At 43.2% G+C, this 22,687-nt stretch overlaps 1 protein-coding gene across 11 annotated transcripts in view; it reads right to left on the reverse strand.

Annotated features, from left to right (window-relative positions):
* Positions 1-21,185, reverse strand: part of LOC115133064 (myotubularin-related protein 5-like) — an 81,160-nt gene extending 59,975 nt beyond the window's left edge. For all 11 annotated transcript variants that reach the window (XM_029665912.2, XM_029665911.2, XM_029665910.2 and 8 more), the window contains exon 1: positions 20,972-21,185. In XM_029665912.2, the coding sequence (XP_029521772.2) occupies positions 20,972-21,026 (55 nt within the window). In that variant the 5' untranslated portion in view covers positions 21,027-21,185. The remainder of the gene's footprint in view (positions 1-20,971) is intronic.
* Positions 21,186-22,687: the final 1,502 nt, after the last annotated feature.

Below are 22,687 nucleotides of genomic sequence, written 5' to 3' on the forward strand. Positions count from 1 at the left end.
GCCGTGGAGAACGTTCTGCTGCCTGCAACATCCTCCAGCATGACCGATTTGGCTGTGGGTCAGTCATGGTGTGGGGTGGCATTTCTTTGGGGGGGCCGCACAGCCCTCCATATGCTCGCCAGAGGTAGCCTGACTGCCATTAGGTACCGAGATGAGATCCTCAGACCCCTTGTGAGACCATATGCTGGTGCGGTTGGCCCTGGGTTCCTCCTAATGCAAGACAATGCTAGACCTCATGTGGCTGGAGTGTGTCAGCAGTTCCTGCAAGAGGAAGGCATTGATGCTATGGACTGACCCACCTGTTCCCCAGACCTGAATCGAATTGAGCACATCTGGGACATCATGTTTATTTATTTTATTTTACCTTTATTTTACTAGGCAAGTCAGTTAAGAACAAATTCTTATTTTCAATGACGGCCTAGGAACGGTGGGTTAACTGCCTTGTTCAGGGGCAGAACGACAGATTTTTACCTTGTCAGCTCGGGGATTCGAACTTGCAACCTTTTGGTTACTAGTCCAACGCTCTAACCAACCACTAGGCTACCCTGCCGCCCAATCGCTCCAACCACCAACAGCTGCACCACAGACTATCCAGGAGTTGGCGGATGCTTTAGTCCAGGTCTGGGAGGAGATCCCTCAGGAGACCATCCGCCACCTCATCAGGAGCATACCCAGGTGTTGTAGGGAGGTCATACAGGCACGTGGAGGCCACACAGACTTGACTTGTTTTAAGGACATTACATCAAAGTTGGATCAGCCTGTAGTGTGGTTTTCCACTTTAATTTTGAGTGTGACTCCAAATCCAGACCTCCATGGGTTGATCAATTTGATTTCCATTGATCATTTTTGTGTGATTTTGTTGTCAGCACATTCAACTATGTAAAGAAAAAAGTATTTAATAAGAATATTTCATTCATTCAGATCTAGGATATATTATTTTAGTGTTCCCTTTATTTTTTTGAGCAGTGTATATACTTCTGTGTATTGATTTTAAGAAAGGCATTGATGTTTATGGTTAGGTACAGTTGTGCAACTATTGTGCTTTTTTCACAAATGCGCTTTTATTAAATCATCCCGGGTTTGGCAAAGTTGGCTGTCTTTGTTGGGAAGAAATAGTTCGCAACGAGCCAGGTTAGCAGGCAATATTAACTAAATATGCAGGTTTAAAAATATATATACTTATGTATTGATTTTAAGAAAGGCTTTGGTGTTTATGATTAGGTACACATTGGAGCAAGACAGTCCTTTTTTGCGAATATGCACTGCATCGATTATATGCAGCGCAGGACAGGCTAGATAAACTAGTAATATCATCCATGTGTAGTTATAACTAGTGATTATGATTGATTAAGTTTAATGCTAGCTAGCAACTTACCTTGGCTTCTTACTGCATCCGCGTAACAGGCAGTCTCCTCGTGGAGTGCAATGTAATCAGGTGGTTAGAGCGTTGGACTAGTTAACTGTAAGGTTGCAAGATTGAATCCCCGAGCTGACAAGGTAAAAATCTGTCGTTCTGCCCCTGAACAAGGCAGTTAACCCACCGTTCCTAGGCCATCATTGAAAATAAGAATGTGTTCTTAACTGACTTGCCTAGTTAAATAAATGTGTAAAAAAATATATATAATTAAAAATCGGCCAAATCGGTGTCCAAAAATACTGATTTCTGATTGTTATGAAAACTTGAAATCGGCCCTAATTAATCGGCCATCCCGATTAATCGGTCGAGCTCTAATAATGCAGACATCCTGATGTTATACTGCATTTACAAAGCTAGGGCTTCCTTGGCCCCAAGTCAGAGCAGGTCAACTGAGACCATGGCCCAGTGAGTCCCAGGAGCCAGGGTAAATCAGGGTAAATCTTCAGTGGAAATGGAGTAACTGGGCCCAGTAGTAACATTTCCCTCCATACAAACTTACAGTGACCTAAAATGGCCTTTGATAATAATAACCTTTCACAGTAGACTACAGTTACCATAACAGACACAGTCAGGTACACACCCTGAGTGATTCCTCTGCCACAAGGTTGAGATATGCTATCAGCCTTGGGCAGTGATTGGGGTGGATAGAATCAAATCTAAATTGTATTTGTCACATGCTTCGTAAACAGGTGTCGACTAACAGTGAAATGCTTCCTTACGGGCCCTTCTCAACAATGCAGAGAAACAAGAGAAATAGTAGAAAAAAAGTAACAGAAGGAATAAAACACAATCTGCAATATTAAAGCTGACCCAGCCCCCATTAAAAAAAACAAGGAATAAATACACAATGAATAACATTAACTTGGCTATATAGTGCAGATAAGAGTGCTGGTTTATGGCACTGAGTACAAAGCCAGGGTGCAGGACATCCTGCATCTGGTAAAGGTGATATTACCAAGCAGAGCTGAGGGAAGGAGTCTGCCTTAAGGCACAGACACAATTCAAGTGTTTGCCGGCCGAGAGTACTTAGCACTTCTGAACAAAGTGGCGGCTATAATTTGCAAAACGGACAAAAATGGCAACAGTCAGACGCCCAGGCGGGTGGTCCCTTAAATACACTGTGTAGTCAGCAAGCAAACATTTGTGGCAGACAAACAGCACACCATACTTCGGTGCGATGTGTTTTCTTAAGCGCTTTCAGACAGCTAACAGAATGTCGCCTAGTAGCTAGCTGGCTACAGCAGGCCACTGTGTTTAGGCCAATGAGGTGCTAGCTAGCTAGCCAACCTGACATACTGTATAGCTAAGATAAATATCATCACTTAGCTAACTTCATTTTAGCTTGTTATCTTGATGTATTTTTCATTGTAAATTAAAAACACATGCTGCAAATGCATGTGTAGATAACAGGCATGGAGGAGGTTGAACGGATTTGCATCGTCAGCTGCCAGAAAGGGAGAGAGTAGTCTACTAGCTAGTTAAATTTGACCGGGAGGTCATTATTTATCCTAGAGGGGGAAATTATGAAGACCGACAGAGTCAACAGGAACCACAACAGGCTGCGGAGGGGAGAACGGAGCTAATGGAATGAAGTAGCCACTAGACAGTACTGTAGCGCTTCCCCTAGCATCACAAGGTAGAAGTAGCCACTAGATGTGTGGTAGCATTCCACCCATTCTGCTCCAGTCATTATCACGAGCCCGTCCTCCCCAATTAAGATGCCACCAACCTCCTGTGATAGCAACATAATAGTCAGGGCTGTCCGCAATAGGCCCACAGTACGATGGCATTAGTGGCCTTACGGGCATGTGCAACGCGCCCTTGTCATTGTACATCTGAAGCATTGAAAAGCTAAACACACATTGTTTGCATATTGTTAATTAAGGTCCCCCCGAAATTCTCCCGCCGACACCGCGTCTGGTGGAAAGTGCACGGTTAGTCTGTCAGTGTACATTCCATCACTGTACCGGAGTCATCCTACCCATCACTTCCAGTGTCTCTCCTCCTCCTTTCCATCATACTCTCCCTCTTCTTATTTCCGTCCCCCACTCTCCCTCAGCCTATCAGAGACCATGTGATGAATTGTCAGTGGCTGTGTGCTCAGCCAGCCATCTGGAACGGGACACTCAAGCTGACTTTCCTTGACTCCCTGAGTGCTGATGGTGGAATACTAAAGTCTCACTCAGGTTCCAACATTCCCAGGTGCCATTTCAGGATATTTATGTTGCTGAGTTAGCGAAACAGAACAGGCTCTTAGGATTTCCATTAATACATGGCATGGAGGACCACACACACACACACACACACACACACACACACACGCGCACGTTTAGGGATGCTTATAGTGTTTCAGAGGTATTGCTAATGGATCTCCTCTCTGCTGCTGGTTCTGTCTATGTGGGATATCACCGCTTTAAAACAAAACACTCAAGTCATTGGCTCCTTCATTTCATTTTTTTTTTAAAGAGTCCTTTCACTATAGTTTTGCATAGAGAATCATGGAAGAGCATGTATGCACACACCCACTGCACAAAAACAAACCACTGTTCAAATAAACATTGTTGTCATAACAACAGTCTCTATGTACTGGACAACAGAGCCTAGAAGCCTGCAATGTAATGAAGCTTACCATGACAATATACACTACCGTTCAAAAGATTTGGGTCACTTAGAAATGTCCTTGTGTTTGAAAGAAAAGCACATTTTTTTGTCCATTAAAATAACATCAAATTGATCAGAAATACAGTGTAGACATTGTTAATGTTGTAATTGACTCTTGTAGCTGGAAACGGCAGATTTTTAAATGTAATATCTACATAGGTAGATATTCGGTGCACAACTGAGCAAGAGGACAAGTACATTAGAGTGTCTAGTTTTAGAAACAGACACCTCACAAGTCCTCAAATGGCAGCTTCCTCCCGGAGTCACCTCGTCACGTTTGAGGTTGATACTGGTGTTTTGCGGGTACTATTTAACAAAGCTGCCAGTTGAGGACTTGTGAGGTGTCTGTTTCTAAAACTAGACACTAATGTACTTGTCCTCTTGCTCAGTTGTGCACCGGGCCTCCCACTCTTTCCATTCTGGTTAGAGACAGTTTGTGCTGTTCTGTGAAGGGAGTAGTACACAGCGTTGTACGATATCTTCAGTTTTTTGGTCATTTCTCGCATGGAATAGCCTTCATTTCTCAGAACAAGAATAGACTGACAAGTTACAGAAGAAAGTACTTTGTTGCTGACCATTTTGAGCCTGTAATCAAACCCACAAATGCTGATGCTCCAGATACTCAACTAGTCTAAAGGCCAGTGTTATTGCTTCTTTAAATCAGAAAAACAATTTTCAGCTGTGATAACATAATTGCAAAAGGGTTTTCTAATGATCAATTAGCCTTTTAAAATTATAAACTTGGATTAGCTAACACAACGTGCCATTGAAACACAAGAGTGATGGTTGATGATAACGGGCCTTTGTACGCCTATGTAGATATTCCATAAAGAATCTCCTGTTTCCAGCTACAATAGTCATTTACAAGATTAACAATGTCGACACTGTATTTCTGATCAATTTGATGTTATTCTACAAGACCATGGTGCTTGCCTACGGAGCTGTGAGGGGAACGGCACCTCAGTACCTCCAGGCTCTGATCAGGCCCTACACCCAAACAAGGGCACTGCGTTCATCCACCTCTGGCCTGCTCGCCTCCCTACCACTGAGGAAGTACAGTTCCCGCTCAGCCCAGTCAAAACTGTTCGCTGCTCTGGCCCCCCAATGGTGGAACAAACTCCCTCACGACGCCAGGACAGCGGAGTCAATCACCACCTTCCGGAGACACCTGAAACCCCACCTCTTTAAGGAATACCTAGGATAGGATAAAGTAATCCTTCTCACCCCCCTAAAAGACCTAGATGCACTATTGTAAAGTGGCTGTTCCACTGGATGTCATAAGGTGAAAGCACCAATTTGTAAGTCGCTCTGGATAAGAGCGTCTGCTAAATGACTTAAATGTAATGTAAATGTTATTTTAATGGACAACATTTTTTAACCAGGAAACAATAGACAGGCAACTGTCTGCAAGTCTAAAACATTCAAAGGGACCTGGTCCCTAGAAAGGTCTGTGCTACAAAGGTGTACCAGGCTTGGCCAGCACAGGGTGGCACCAGGTACTAGAGCAATGTCAATGACATGGTCAGATAAATGATTAAATATTACTGTTTGCCTTACAGTGACAATCAGCAGTTGAAACAATAGTTTTTTCGGTAATAATATGCAGGATGGGGCTGAAAAAATGCAACCGCTCTCAAATTCATAGACAGATATATGGATGCAAGGACTGACCATCTGTGATATCAACATTATAGTTACAACCATGTTGAGGCTAAATAGTGTTTTACTTTGTTTACAAACATTGGCGTAAAACAAGCATATATATTTGGGGTTCTGGTGGGGTACGACAGTTTAACTAAGCTTATGAGTCTTTTATGAGTTACATTCTTCAAGAATCAATTGGTACTAAGTATATCATTCATTTATTAATCAAAAGATGATGTAGCAACTGCAGATTACCCCTTTAAAGTGGCTGTTGCTATTGGTTTTGGCCTTTACCTATGATTTTGCAACTGTTATTCTCAAAACCTACATTTTTGGTGAGCGGTGGCACAAGCAGGAGCATTTGCATAATCCTTAGTTAATTCTCCCTGTAGGTGAAAGTTGAACCATTTAGAGTATGGTTGATGGGAAAAGAACAGGCCCTAGACCTTAGGCCCTGGAGGCACTATCAACATTTACAGTAGAGGGTGTTAACTGCAAACACAAACAAAATTATAATGATTTGAAATATGAATCATAGCTACAGTTCTGGAGAGACAGTTGGCAGCAGCATGTCAAAATTAAAGTTAGGCCTATGCCTGGTGAACTTTTAACACGCAGATATTTTCATGAGTGAGGTTTGCAGGCCATTGATCAGTAGGACCCACCTGCGAGAGGCCACTGGGGTGGCAGCGTAGCCTAGTGGTTAGAGCGTTGGACTAGTAACCGGAAGGTTGCAAGTTTAAACCCCCGAGCTGACAAGGTACAAATCTGTCGTTCTGCCCCTGAACAGGCAGTTAACCCACTGTTCCTAGGCCATCATTGAAAATAAGAATTTGTTCTTAACTGACTTGCCTAGTTAAATAAAGGTAAAATTAAAATAAATAAATAAAACCTGCGAGAGGCCCAGTGACACACTAAGTGTGACACGGTGGAGGTGAAGTGAAACTATGAGCAGGTGATGTTTATTTTGGTCCGTGGTCACAAGGTGAGAAAGTTAGCGATGTTAAGTGTTGACCGGGTGGTTCTGCTCTTCCAGAGAAGAGGAAATGTTTCACACAGTACTGTAGTGCTTCCCCTAGCATCACAAGGTAGAAGTAGCCACTAGACAGTAATGTAGCGCTTCCCCTAGCATCACAAGATAGAAGTAGCCACTAGACAGTACTGTAGTGCTTCCCCTAGCATCACAAGGTAGAAGTAGCCACTAGACAGTAATGTAGCGCTTCCCCTAGCATCACAAGATAGAAGTAGCCACTAGACAGTACTGTAGCACTTCCCCTAGCATCACAAGGTAGAAGTAGCCACTAGACAGTACAGTAGTGCTTCCCCTAGCATCACAAGATAGAAGTAGCCACTAGACAGTACAGTAGTGCTTCCCCTAGCATCACAAGATATAAGTAGCCACTAGACAGTACTGTAGCGCTTCCCCTAGCATCACAAGGTAGAAGTAGCCACTAGACAGTAATGTAGCGCTTCCCCTAGAATCACAAGATAGAAGTAGCCACTAGACAGTACTGTAGTGCTTCCCCTAGCATCACAAGGTAGAAGTAGCCACTAGACAGTAACTAGCATCACAAGATAGAAGTAGCCACTAGACAGTACTGTAGCGCTTCCCCTAGCATCACAAGGTAGAAGTAGCCACTAGACAGTACAGTAGTGCTTCCCCTAGCATCACAAGATAGAAGTAGCCACTAGACAGTACTGTAGCGCTTCCCCTAGCATCACAAGATAGAAGTAGCCACTAGACAGTACTGTAGCGCTTCCCCTAGCATCACAAGGTAGAAGTAGCCACTAGACAGTACTGTAGCGCTTCCCCTAGCATCACAAGATAGAAGTAGCCACTAGACAGTACAGTAGTGCTTCCCCTAGCATCACAAGATAGAAGTAGCCACTAGACAGTACAGTAGTGCTTCCCCTAGCATCACAAGATAGAAGTAGCCACTAGACAGTACTGTAGCGCTTCCCCTAGCATCACAAGGTAGAAGTAGCCACTAGACAGTACTGTAGTGCTTCCCCTAGCATCACAAGATAGAAGTAGCCACTAGACAGTACTGTAGCGCTTCCCCTAGCATCACAAGATAGAAGTAGCCACTAGACAGTACAGTAGTGCTTCCCCTAGCATCACAAGGTAGAAGTAGCCACTAGACAGTACTGTAGCGCTTCCCCTAGCATCACAAGATAGAAGTAGCCACTAGACAGTACTGTAGTGCTTCCCCTTGCATCACAAGGTAGAAGTAGCCACTCGACACCTGACGTGTTGGTAGCAGCCCTGACCATAGTTCTAAGTTCTTTAGACCTCCCCCTTAGAAAGAAAGCGGACATGGAGATTGCCTGTATAGAGACCATAGTAACCTGTAGAGACCATAGTAACCTGTATAGACATCATAGTAACCTGAGTTCTCACTCCTGGTCCTAACTCCAGGGTACCCACAGGGACTGTGCAGGCTTTTGTTCCAGCATTGCACTAACACAACTGATTCCACTAATCATCAAAAGCCCAGTTGATTCATTGAATCAGGTGTGTTACAGGCAGGAACTCTCAAAACTGGGCTCTTGGGCCTAAATTAGATATGGTGAGAGACCCTGATTGTCTTGGCTCAGGCACAACTATGTGAGCTTATCAACAGTGAAACCTCAGCAGAGTGAGTCCGGGCCAACGTGGACAGTCAGGTAGACTAGACTTTAGTTGTCTCCTGGGTGACGAAGTAACAGAGTCTGATGTAAGAGCAGGGTTTCCTTGCAGAGCATTCAGACTGGAGCGTGACTGGAATGTGAACTGAGCCGGGCAGCGTGAGGGAATATCAGACACACTACTATCAGCAGGACATGCTGTTGGGTAAAAACTACTGGAGGTGGAGAAAGAGAGGAAGGGAGTGGGGTAGATAGGTGGAGAAAGGTGGGTAGCCTAGTGGTTAGAGCGTTGGACTAGTAACCGAAAGGTTGCAAGTTCGAATCCCCGAGCTGACAAGGTACAAATCTGTCGTTCTGCCCCTGAACAGGCAGTTAACCCACTGTTCCTAGGCCGTCATTGAAAATAAGAATTTGTTCTTAACTGACTTGCCTAGCAAAATAAAGGTAAAATAAAAAATATATAAAAAAATAAAAAGAGGTAAGAAACTGGTGAAGCAGGGACGGAGTTGAAGTTGGGAAGGGGTCCTATGCTGACAAGGGGCTGAGATGGCGGCCATAGATCAGGGGTTCCCAAAAGGACCCTTTGTTTTAGCCCTAGCACCACACAGCTGAGTCAATTAATCAAAGCTTGACGATGCGTTGGTTATTTGAATAAGCTATGTAGTGCTAGGGCAAAAGTCAAAATGTGCACCGGGTGGGGGGGCCTAGGACTGAGTTTGGGAAACCCTGTCTTAGATGACCATGAAACACAGAGTGATCTTGGAGAATATACAAGTTGGAATAGTGACTGGCTGTAGACTGAAAATTATAATTGTCTTGGATGGACAGTCAAGGGTATTACTGCACTATTGGAGCTAGGAACATAAGCATTTTGCTACACCCACGATAACATCTACTAAATGTGAAAGACCAATCCAATTAGATTTGATGGAAGGCTGATAACGGCTCTCTGTGCATGTTGTGTTCTTGGCATCAGAACAGACAACAGCTTCTCGCTTTCGTCTCCAAACCACCATGATGTGACAGCTGGTTACCATGGTTACTGCAACTGACAGGTTAAAATGGTGACAGGAGGGGAGCTGCTCTGGTGCCTGCCTTCACATTACATCACTTATCCTTAGCACATATGTCATGATTTTATCTAATCTTTATAGTTTCAACATGATCAAATATGTATCGACCCGATAAAAAAAAAAGACAGCAGGACACTAACAAGGTTAGCGTGACATGGTTACTGCACTGTGCAGCTCTGCATTTTTCAGGCTCCTGAGGCCAAACCACACATGGCCAGAGAAGTGGATCCATTACAGGCCCGATGCACAATGCACTCTTTCTCCCTCGCACACATAAACAAACATGATATCATTTTCAAGCCTATCACCACACCCACTCACACTGTCCTCTCTCTATGTTGCACACACACACAGTGTTGATGTGTAATATGAATAAGTGAGAGTCACTCTCTCTGATTAAAAGCAGCAGTGCAGGCCCAGACCTCTACTTGGCTCAGAGACACTGGGTGGGATGCAATGTGACTGGTCACTGGAGAGTATGGCAATAAATAAATAAATAGAATCCAAATATCTCTATGTTTTTTTTCCCAGAATTTGTAAATAGTAGTCAGCAGGGGAAAAAAATAATCACTAGGCAAAAAAAAGATTAGTCCAATCCATTTTAAAAAGCAATCTCTACTAGCAACCAACACTGGCTTGCAGACAGACCAAAAAGGGAAACCGCCATTGCCAGTGACCATGAGGGTCATTTTCTTTGTGGAAAAAACCACATCATTCCTGCTAAACTTATAGCCCCCTCTGTCAGCCCCCTCCCCAAACCCCCAAAACAAAAACACTGCCTTTCAAGGAGAGGAAATACGAGAGCGAGAGAGAAGGTTGTCCCCCAAATGGCACCCTATGCAGGTAACCCGAAATGCACATCCTGGTCAAAAGTTGTGCACTACATAGAGAATATGGTACCATTCAGACAAGAGAGATGTGGCCAACAAGTATTCACTTTAACTTTTCCCTTTTTGTTTTGCAGCAAAACAGTCAAGGTCACTGTTCACCTCCAAATATGGTCAACTGATAAACATATATTTTTTTTAATTACTCGCTTCCTTTGCAGTCGTCTGCGCTTGTCTCTGAGGTCTGTTTCCTTCTCCTCCTACTCTACTACTTTCTGGCAATGACCACCCACACACATGTAAACTTTCCAATGAATCTAAGCACTGTGAAGTCAGAGGTCAGACTTTTTTCTAATACCAAACTAAGTGCCTGTTCTGTATCAGACTTCTCCATTTGATCCCCTGTCTTTTCTACATTACCGGTATGGAAATACAGCAGCCTACAGTATCTACCTGCCCTGTCTCAAAGCCCTTAGTGCCCTGGTATAGAAAGAGTGTTTTGGCTTTCACTTAACTTGGACGGGGTCAGGTTTGGGGAGAACTGATCATGCAACAGTTCATAAGCGTCACATTCCTTGTGGAGCATGGCACACACACATTGAACTACTCATGCACAACACACTCCTGGCCAGCCAGCAGCAGCAGCACAGTCTGTTAGGTGACAAGCTACTAAACTAGTGTAGCCCACATTTACATCACAGCTGTATGCAGACAGACTAGGGGGGGGAAGGATCCAAATATCTCCAACTTTAATCAGTGACACTCTTCAGCATGTTAGCACAGTGCTATGCTATGCTATGCTAACGGCAATAGCCTACAGTTTTTAGGCCTGTAGTGGTCAGTGACTTCTAGAGCAGGGATCATCAACAAGGCTAGGGCGGTATACCATATATACCCTATACAGAGGTATTTTGAAAAAGTGACAGGATGGTTTTTCAATCTCTTTGTGAAGTTTAATAAATGTATATATTTATTGGTGCGGTCTTTAAAACTTCAGGCTAGGGTCTATTTTTCCTCCACTTCTTGTCTGACTGACATGCCCATAGTAAACTGTTGTCTGTTAAGCCAGGATATGCATATCATTGGTACCATTGGATAGAAAACACTTTGAAGTTTGTAGAAATGTTAAAATAATTTGAGATTATAACACAATTGATATGGTAGGAGAAAATCCAAAGAAAAACCAACCAGAATTGTTTTGTTTTTTTGAGAGCCCATGCTCTTTCATTGGAAAGCTATGGGTCCTATGCAATTCCAGCTCCCAGATTGCAATTCATATGGCTTCCACTAAATGTCAATTAGTCTTTGTTCAAGGTTTCAAGCTTGTTTCTTTTTGAGTTTTGGTACATGGAGTCAGAGTTGGAAATCAGTCTTGTGCGCACGCGCGACGAAGAGGATGCACACTTGCTAATTTAGCTTTTCTATTGAACATACTTCTTTCCGTATGAAATATTATAGTTTAATTACATTTTAGGGTACCTGAGGATTGAATAGAAATGTATTTTGACTTGTTTTAACTGCTTATGGCTTGGGGGCAGTATTTCGACATCTGGATGAGAAGCGTGCCCAAAGTAAACTACCTGTTAGTCAGGCCCAGAAGCTAGGATATGCATATGGTAGATGTGGATAGAAAACAGTCTAAAGTTTCCAAAACTGTTAAAATAATATCTGTGAGTATAACATAAATAATATGGCAGGCAAAAACCTGAGGAAAATCCATCCAGGAAGTGGGATTTTTGTTTTTGTGCAGGTACTTTTCAATTTAATGCCTATAGAGAACCTAATGGGTTAGGACCCAGATTGCAGTTCCTATGGCTTCCACCAAGCATTTCGCTACACTCGCATTAACATCTGCTAACCATGTGTATGTGACAAATAAAATTTGATTTGATTTAGATGTCAACAGTCTTTAGACATTGTTTCTGGCTTGTTTTCTGAAAAATGAAGAAGAATGAGACCTTTCTGTCAGTGGACTGAGGAAGAATGCAGAGCTGGTTTGCGCGCGTGACCTTCATTGTTTTTCCTTTCTATTGAATACGCTATTGTTCAGTTGAAATATCGATTATTTAGACAATTGACAACCCGAGGATTAATTATAAACATTGACATGTTTCAACAAACTTTACCGGTACTATTAGGATGTATTCGTCTGCATGTTTTGACCGCCGTTTTGTTCAGTGGATTACTGAACAAAACGTGCAAACATACCTGAGTTTTTGGGATATTAAAAGAGGGACTTTGTCGAACAAAACAAACATTTGTGTAGCTGGGACTCGTGACTGCAACCATATGAAGATCTTTAAAGGTAAGTGATTATTTCTGACTTTTGTAATTCCTTTACTTGGTTGTAAAATGCTTGTATGCTTTTGTAAGCGGGGCGCTGTGCTCAGATAATCGCATGGTATGCTTTCGCCGTATAGCCTTTTTGAAATCTGACAAAGTGGCTGGATTAACAAGACCATTTCTGTATTTTGAATTTGGCGCTCTGCAAGCGACTCACCTCAACAACATCTGGTGAAATTGCAGAGCGCCAAATTCAAAATACAGAAATGGTCATAATAAACATAAATAAAAAATACAAGTGTTATACATCGGCTTAAAGATGAACTTCTTGAACGCCTGCGCCAGAGAGGTTAACAAAGTTTAGCGGTAGCTTTTTGGATTCCTTTCTCTGCATGTTGAACGAGTGGATTACTCAAATCGATGGCACCAACTAAACAGACTTTTTGGGGTATAAAGAAGAATTTTATCTAACAAAATGACCATGCATGTTATAGCTGGGGCCCTTGGGATTGCAAATCAGAGGAAGATTTTCAAAAAGTGGGTAAATATTTCGTCGCCATTTGTGATTTTACGAAGCCTGTGCTGGTTGAAAAATATTTTGATGTGGGCCGCCGTCCTCAAACAATCGCATGGCATGCTTTCACTGTAAAGCCTACTGTAAATCGGACAATGCAGTTAACAAGAATGTAAGCTTTTAACCGATATAAGACACTTGTATGTACCTAGATGTTTAATATCCATAATTTATGATTATTTATTTGAATTGTGCGCCCTCCAATTTCACCGGAAGTTGTCGACAGGTGTCCCGCTCACAGGACGCCTGGCCCTAAGTTAACTTCTTCGAGATAGGGGGCGCTCTTTTAATTTTTGGATAAAAAACGTTCCCGTTTTAAACAAGATATTTTGTCACGAAAAGATGCTCAACTATGCATGTAATTGACAGCTTTGGAAAGAAAAAACTCTGACGTTTCCAAAACTGCAAAGATATTATCTGTGAGTGCCCCAGAACTAATGCTACAGGCGAAGCCAAGATGAAATTTCATACAGGAAATGCCCCAGATTCTGAAAGCGCTGTGTTCCAATGTCTCCTTATATGGCTGTGAATGCGCCAGGAATAAGCCTGCCCTTTCTGTCGTTTCCCCAAGGTGTCTGCAGCATTGTGACGTATTTGTAGGCATATCATTGGAAGATTGACCATAAGAGACTACATTTACCAGGTGTCCGCCCGGTGTCCTGCGTCGAAATTATTGCGTAATCTCTTGGTCCATGCGCGTTCCATTTCTTCAGAGGAGAAAGTCAACTGCCACGAAGGATTTATCATCGATAGATATGTGAAAAACACATTGAGGATTGATTCTAAACAACGTTTGCCATGTTTCTGTCGATATTATGGAGTTAATTTGGGAAAAAATTTGCGTTAAAATGACTTAATTCTTGTTTTTTTTCTTACCCAAACGTGAAGAAAACGGAGCGATTTGTCTACACAAATAATCTTTTTGTAAAAACTGAACATTTGCTATCTAACAGAGTCTCCTCATTGAAAACATCTGAAGTTCTTCAAAGGTAAATTATTTTATTTGAATGCTTTTCTTGTTTTTGTGAAAATGTTGCATGCTGAATGCCAGGCCTAATAGTTACACAAATGCTTGTTTAGCTATGGTTCAAAAGCATATTTTGAAAATCTGAGATGACAGTGTTGTTAACAAAAGGCTAAGCTTGAGAGCAAATATATTTATTTCATTTCATTTGCGATTTTCATGAATAGTTAACGTTGCGTTATGGTAATGAGCTTGAGGCTGTATTCACGATCCCGGACCCGGGATGGCTAGAATCAAGAGGTTTTAACAGAGAACAGAGGGACTATGGGGAGAGCTGTTACACAGGGCAATTGACCACGGAGATTGACCACAACAGATATAAGGCCTATGGCTTAATGCCCATGTCGTCGTCTCCCAATGAGTGGGACAGGGGTGGGTGGCTCAGAAAATTCAAACAATAGATTTACAGCAATCAAATTTATCAAACACCTCTCCCTACCCTTCACTTAAAGCAAGTAAACTGAGGGATAGAAGATTCACTCACTAGGGCTGGGAATTGCCAGGGACCTCACGATACGATATTATCACTAAATAAGTGCTGATGAGATATGTATTGCAATTCTCATAATTCTATTGTATTGAGGTCTACGATGTGAAGTCATTTGTGGTGACGAAGGGCACGATATAGCATCCATAACAATATTACGATATGTAACTAGGGCTGGGCGATATGGCAAATAAATGATCACGATATCTATATATTTTTTCATTCGATAACGATAATTAACGTTGGGCCAGTAACCGAAAGGATGCTAGAGCGAATCCCCGAGCTGACAAAATCTGTCCTTCTACCCCTGAACAAGGCAGTTAACCCACTGTTCCCCAATAGGCCGTCATTGTAAATAAGAAGTTGTTCTTAACCAACTTGCCTAGTTAAATAAAGGTGACATTTTTTTAAATTATGTGAGCTACACATAAAATTCTACTTCAAGGGAAAATGTTCCATGTTTGCGGCCAGGGAGCACGTACCTGGGGTCAATTAAATTTATAAGCATCTTGAAACCTTCCTTTTCGACTGTGCTAATTGGTAGCATGTCCAATGCAATGCATAATAGCATTTGTGATGTCTTTGTCTTTTCAAGGTTTGCTTGCAAACATTCCTAGATTGGCTGGTGCTTGATGGGCGTTTATAAATACCAAGGCACAAACTCAAACTTTCTGCATGTTCCAAAGAATGATTTTGCTTCAGATGTTGAAAAAGGTTTGACGTATTACCAGACTTCGTAGCCACCTGTCTACGGAACAATTTACATCGAACATTGATTGCTCTGCTCTTTGTCGGGCTTCAAAAAGCCAAACCACTTCCAAATTACTGAAACAGTTGAACCCTTTTAATCAATAATTTCTTCGTTGGAAGCTGTTTTTTTCCTCCATGGCTATCACTGCCACTGTTTTCGCCTACATCACTAATTTTTCGTGGTTAATAGTGGCTACTCCATCACTCGAGGTGCTAAGTGATTTTTAGTGGGCGTATACCTATCCACGTGTATATGGTCACTTCTCTCATCGTTACTGCTTACATTACATGGGGACGTGCAAATTCACGAGCATCATGCTCTCTCCCTTCTCTGTGTAAAGAAATTTGACTGCAACCAAACACAGCACACACAAATTGTACCAGGAGGCAGGACAGAAAACAGACTGCATTTCCCTGTCATCGCTCGCTTTGTGACCGACAGGCACCTAATCCTATCGATAGATCACTAGAAGATGCAGATCTTTCTTTCTAGCGGGCGATGGCTTGACGGACTAGAGAATTGAAACTTAAATGAAAAGTAGCCTACTTAATACAATGGCAACAGTAAACAGGTCGTCCCCCACGAATGATACAACGGCCCCCTTCGGGACAATCCTTGTAATTTGGTAAATGACAAATCTCTATGGCACGATGCATCATTCATTAGGTACTAGTCTGGAAAATATTGCGTCGAGAGACCGTTGTCCATAGATGCCACATATCAAGTTTGGTGCAGATCGGTGTTTTTCAAGAAATTCTGAACCATAATGGCAGATCTTATGGGACATTGGGATAAATGTGTTCCTTGTGAGGAGAAGGACATCTGTACCAAATTTCATGAGTTTAGGTCCTTTCAAAGTTTGCATTTTCAATATCGTTATAGCATCACCACCTGGAAAATGTGTGTAATTTTGTAAATACTATATCTATATGGCAAGACGCATCATTCACCAAGTTTCGTCAAAATCGTGTCAGCTATCACGTGTGACTAACGTACGTACAAACAGCCTGCTGAAAATGAGTCTGTATCCCGCTGATTAGCCACCGGCCGGCGCTACTGGAAAATGCTGCCAAGTAGACAGACGGGTACAGAGACACCGAGAAAAGAGCCAGTGGACCACACTTTGAGGAACACAGTGCATTTGCATATTAATAGACAATCATATCTGGAGTGACCTACAAGGATGGGTGCATACAAAAAAACAGCAGGGGTGGGGGGGTGAACAACACACAGTAATAATCTGGAACCCAGAAATCAAACAGCTTTCTCTGGGAGAGGGAAGGGGGTGGGGTTGACAACTGTTAAAAAAAATAAAATAAAATGTAATCATCCATTCACCAGAGATGAATAATCATCAATCAGGAGCAACCTTTTCTGGCCCAGGACCAATCAGCATTGCTTCCTCTGTCCCTTTCAACCAATCAGATGCTGTGTGCGGGATTAGGCCAAACACAGTGGGCCACCAGATTATAATTCCTTTCTTTGATGGCAATGATGAAGAAGGGGAGGGGGTCTTGATCATAGATAAAACTGTACTGGCCTAAGAGACAATCTAGTCCCACCGCTGATATACCCTGGGGGGGATTGGAACGATTACTCCTCTAATCCCAGGCTGACTGGGAACAGGATTGCCCCAGTCCTGCCCTGAGGGGTAACAGCAGGAGGAGAGGAAGGGTGAGGGGGATAAATTCTCCAAATTCCATGGAAGACCATCAAAGCAAAGCAGGGCTGGGAATTGCCAGAGACCTCACGATAGAATAGTATCACAATATTTATGTGCCAATACAATATGTAATGCGATTCTAAACAATTGACTCCCTATTTAAAAAGTAGATTGAGAACAAGCTATGAAGGAAAAATACTGGAGTATTGGTGCAGGTACAGCCTACTAGCGCAAAAATAATATTGTGAAATTTGCAAAGCAATAAGATGTATCGTCAAATAATATCCCAATATGTAACTGTATCCATTTCTATCCCCATCACTAGCTTCTAGAAGTGGGTCACTGGGGTCAGGCTGCAGGGCCCTGGGGCACTCGTCTGCCTCCTGAACAAGGAGCATTCATTTCAGCAGACAGACAGCGATGAAACAGTCACACGCACACACAAGCACACGGCCCTGGGCTGGGGCATAAACAAAAGTCCTTCACTAGAAGAGCAGTAGGCTTACATCCAGGTCAGAGCAGGGACCAGAGAGTCACTTTACATCATGTCTGCAGGGAGAGAAGTATCCGGCACAAGCCCAGAGAAACACCAGACCAGCCAGTATTCAGTGTAGTTTCACACTGAGACAAGCAGTGTTTGTTTACAGCCTAACAGACAGGGAAGCAGTAACGTTACCAAGATACCATGGCATGACGAGTCCCATGGTAGAGACATTCCGACACACACACAGCTCTGTCCCCCTTCCAGCAGCACCCCCGTCCCCTATGAAAGACAGATTGTGAGGTCTATTTCTGGAAGCCCTGAGTGGCTGCACCCTGGCCTGCTCTAGAACCAGGGGGGAAGTGGTAGCCCACAGATCGAGACGAGATCCCAGCACTCCTCTCTCTCATGTCCTTTTCCGCTGCAATGGTTGTTGTGGTGTTTCAGTCTCACTCTGACAGTCTCTAAATGTAAAGCTAATTCAAATCGTCCAGCAAAACATAGGCATATCTATGCACCTGACCTAAAGAAGCATTGGGTGAATCTCCTGGCTGTCAATGACAAGAATGCTGCTCAATTGTCGCTGATAGGTATTTTGTTTTATAATGAATTGGACAATACTACAGTAGGTGGCATTCTTCATGTTTCTCTCCTCTATACAGATCTGTGTACCTCTAGCTGAGCTGCATGCTGTTGTAAAGGGAGCGGAGGCACAACGCTGAGCTCTGGTCCAGGCTCTCTCACAGTGCCAGAGTTGTCACTCCTGGGTGAAAAACAACTGCTGTGCATTCTGTCTAGTCCCCCACTGCTGCATACACAAACAGTAACACTCCTCCAACTGCCTGGGAGGGAAGTAGAAAAGGGGTCAGAATGGAGAGCAGTGTGTGTTGTGGCTGATCATGGAATGAGATCTTGGCTTCCACAAAATTACATACAGCTCCCCACCCACATGAGAACACAACCCCCCCTCCTCCTCCTCTCCCAGTTTTCATAGAACACAGACACACAACAGAGGGACAACCTGGATTTTCGCTCTAAACACATCTCCCAAGAGTCCTCTCTCCTATTTCCTGTTTGGGCCGGGAGCCCCGCGGACGGAGTATCCGATTCGCTGCAATGTTCTCAGCACAAAAGGGGACGGCTGTCAAAACAGAGCTACACAAAAAGCCCCAGTCAGGCTGACCATATCCCGGCCATTTTGGCTCCCCATGTGAAGTCTATCTGATCGATGAGAGTTTGGGTTGAGCACAACTATCAGGCTACCTGACACCTTAGTGACTAATGGGGTGTGTGAATGGGAGCTGTAGGCAGTGGTCATCAGGGCAGGGGCGTGCCCTACAACCACAACATTGACTGTAAACAGTACAGTAGCAAAACCTGCCCCACAAGGTGTAGAGAGGTTTTGTTTCTCTGGATATCCTCTTCTAATAATTCAACTGATGAATGCTTTACATTGTACACTGTCGACTCTAATTCTAAGCGTGGTCACATACAATTAAAAGGATGGGTATATGCAGGTAAAAGCTTTTCTCCATCCCTGAATGTTATGTTGAGGATGTAATCCCCCAGGAAGCATCTTCTCTAGAAATACAGTGATGTTTCAACTCAGACAGTGGAAGTAACTTGCAAACACAGATGAGCTCACACACCCAACCTGTTAGTCAGCAGTTGTGAAACATTCCAGGCCTGTGTAAATGTGTGTCAGTCAAAAACCAGATGAAGCAACACCTCCACATCTGTGCTTTCAGGACATGGCAGGACTACAGCTCTGTCAAAATGTCAGGGAGCACCAAGCTCTCTCTGGTATGCGAGAATGATGTCAGAAGACAATGTCATTGCTCCTGGGAGCATGCGTCAGCCTAACAGAATAAAGAGTATCAAACTGGAGTATCGATCTGATTGCAGAAGAGTGGGTAGCCACTTTAGGTAATGAGTATGGGGTCAGTGTTCAGGAACAGGGGGTAAGACTAAAATAAGCTTGTGATGCTGAAAAGTAAAATGCATACTTTAAAGAATAAAATGTCAGATGCATATGTTGCAGCAAGTGATTTACTATGCATGTATTTATTAAGCATTGGGCTGCTGTAAAAGGGTTTCAACGACAGACTAATCATAATCCCCGAATCTTGTTTTTTTATTGTGTACGTAGGCCTCGTTTCTCCTTGATCACCTCAGCACTTGGGGTTTTACTGTCTGCTTCCCAGATGCTTTACAGGCCTAGTCTGCATTCAGCAGCAAGAACAGCAGGGTAGATACAGGAAGGAGAGACATTCTGCAGTGTGTGCAACGTCCACATCATAACATCCTGCCACTCAACCTTGCAGGGTTTGGCCCCTTCAAAGACAGACATGCATTAAATGTATGCAAAGAAAAACTAAATGTTTGTTGTCCAACCTCAACCTTCCAACCAAGAAATAAGTACACAAGCCAGTTATTGCTTGATTTTAGACGCTGAGAACTTGTCATGTTACAATGTTTCTGCATGCTCCATCTAAATAAGTCATAAACAGAATCCATTCTATGAATAAAAGACGTTACAAGTTTCCAAATAGCTTAATATATTCATCGGATAAAGCGGCTTTAATATTTCATGGTGAACAGGCAATTATACCGCACAGATCTAGGACACCGCACAAACCGGGGGAGCGTCAGATAACGGTCCCAAACGCTCAGCGTCCGAAACACAACAGGAAGAAAACTGAGCATCTACTGGGCTCGGTTCCGGCCACTCTGATTCAAGTGGCTTGGGGAGGGGCAAAGCCATCTAGGTTAGTCCACAAACAAAAACAGACAAAGAAAACAACCAACAATACTTTCATTTCTAAAAACATACGTTAGTTGTTCACAAGCATTGGCAATAAAAAAAAATAGTACGCTTATCAAGCAAAGATTTGCTTTGCTTCTCAGAATGACCAACTGGTCATTTCGACCTCATCATGTAAAATCTCGACACGAATGTGTGACGTTTGCTTTACTAGCTTATTCCTGTTAGCTTGGCGAGGTGACATAAAATGGTTTTGCTTTAGTTAACAAGTTGATTTAATAAATCCGTATTAACTAGAAGTCTACTCTAACCAACGCCGCCAACAAGTCGTTAGCTAGCAAGCTAACAAGAATCCTTCACCAAGCTAGTTAGCTGGCAATTTCACTTCAGTTATTCGTTTGCTAGATATGAGTATGAAAATTATGAATGACAGCAAAAAAATGAAATGCAGACATTCACTCAAACTCTTTCCTCGTGGTTTGAAATGACACCAGACGAGAGGCCTTTGACATCCGCGATTTATAGTTCAGTGCTCTGCCGGATAAGACACCCCACAACTGTGGGACGCCGTTTTGTCCCGGCCCGTCCCCGCCTCCCTTTCCTCCGCCTCCTCATGTTTACCAGGGCTGAACCGCGGCTAATACGCCAGCATTAGCTAGCTAGCACTTAGGAAAATAGCTAGCCCAAAACTCACCTCTCTTATCGAGGTCGTAACCGACCACCACGAAGTAGTCGGCGAGCCTGGCCATCTCGGAGTTCACGGAGACAGGCCTTTATTGCGGTATCCTTTCCCTTTACCGTTGATATTCCATTCACATTCTGTTAGCGAAAGACACATCACGGGCGACAGTAGCATCCTTCCTGCTGTGTCCTGCCGCCATACCGTCAGTATGCCTTGCGCTGACAGCGGAGTGTGATGAGTCTGCGCACTGGGTTACAGGGAGGGGCGCACGGCAAGAATGTCCCACGACGTCCCATTAACGAATGTAGTTGGGTGTAGATCTCTTGCAAAAAAAACTATAACCACTATTGCCTAGAAATGCAACACGTTGCTAGCTAGATGCTGACAATTATGTTACTGAAAACATGCAATATTTGCGGTAGAATGATTCTGAACAATTAGTGTATTTAGCATGCATCAATAACATCTTGGCTACAAGGCAAGGTACTTGGGAAACCTTATGTAGTCTACCAATGCACATCAACATATCAAATAAACACGTTGAAACAAGGCTTTGACATCCCAAATTGACTTTTTACAGTGAAAATGACAAAACTGTATCATAACCTTTCTGTGCACTCACTGTCAATATTTTGGTTATCTAAACTAGAGACCATATCTTCCTCATATCTGTCACAAGTGTTCCCCAGCCCGCATGTCATTGCTGAAATTACTCTGGAATCAGAGGGTCTGCCAGAACTGATCAGAGGACAGCCCACAGGAATGCCTGCTTTCGCAGTGTGTGTGTGGTCAAAACAGATGGTAGCCCATATAGTTGAAATGTAATCTTGGACTATACCGAAAATAATCGGTATTAAATAGGATTTATAAATGTTCAGTTTTCCGCAGTATGCTTGTATGAGAGAGAGAGAGATGAAATAGAACATCACCTCTGTGTGCAGTTGAATAGCCAGTGTGATCCTAACCACAAGCGTCACTCGCATTGTCTCCTCGTGATCGCCTGAACAGAACTAAAGTACCTGTTACACAATACATTCATGCCCATGTCAAATTCCAGCGTAAAACTGCAGAGCTCTTGACATTGTTCCATGACATTTATCCATCCTCTGAAACAGAGGCCCTATTTCGTGCAGCCTGCTGTCCTTGGCTGCTGGCACCGTAACACCACTGAGAAAATTCCAACACTTCCTGCACTGTGACCTTTGACCCAAAGTACTTAACACTCCAGGATTAAAAACCAGGCATGGCTCTTAAGCATTTTTGTTTTTTGTTTTTGTTTTGTATAGCCTTCTCTCTTACTGCACTTGGTATTCCCCCTTGATTTAGAATGATAGACTGTCACTGTGGGTGGTTGGCAAAAAAATGTATGTCAAGAAACACCCTATACCTTCCCCTTTCAGTGAGCACAGTGTCAACCCGATAGCATATACTGTAGATAAATCATTGTTGACAATAGAGTGATGCTAGTTTCCTATGCCTGTAGTGAGTCAGGTCAAGGGGGATGGTCTATGCTCCTTACAGCTGACGGGACACATGGCCTTGAACTTCAATTGACAAACTGCCAGTAGGAAGGAGGGAGGGAAACACAGAAGATCCATCTCCTTGGCTTTCCTGGTTGAGCACTAGGCTTTAAGGTAGCAATATTCACTGCCCTGTTAACTGCAGTAACCCTGCTGGTGCTTAAATAAAGGTGTTGTAGATACAGAGAGACCTGAGAGAACGACCTAG

This window comes from Oncorhynchus nerka, linkage group LG8, assembly GCF_034236695.1.
Source record: "Oncorhynchus nerka isolate Pitt River linkage group LG8, Oner_Uvic_2.0, whole genome shotgun sequence".
In the NCBI taxonomy this organism is placed as follows: Eukaryota; Metazoa; Chordata; class Actinopteri; order Salmoniformes; family Salmonidae; genus Oncorhynchus; species Oncorhynchus nerka.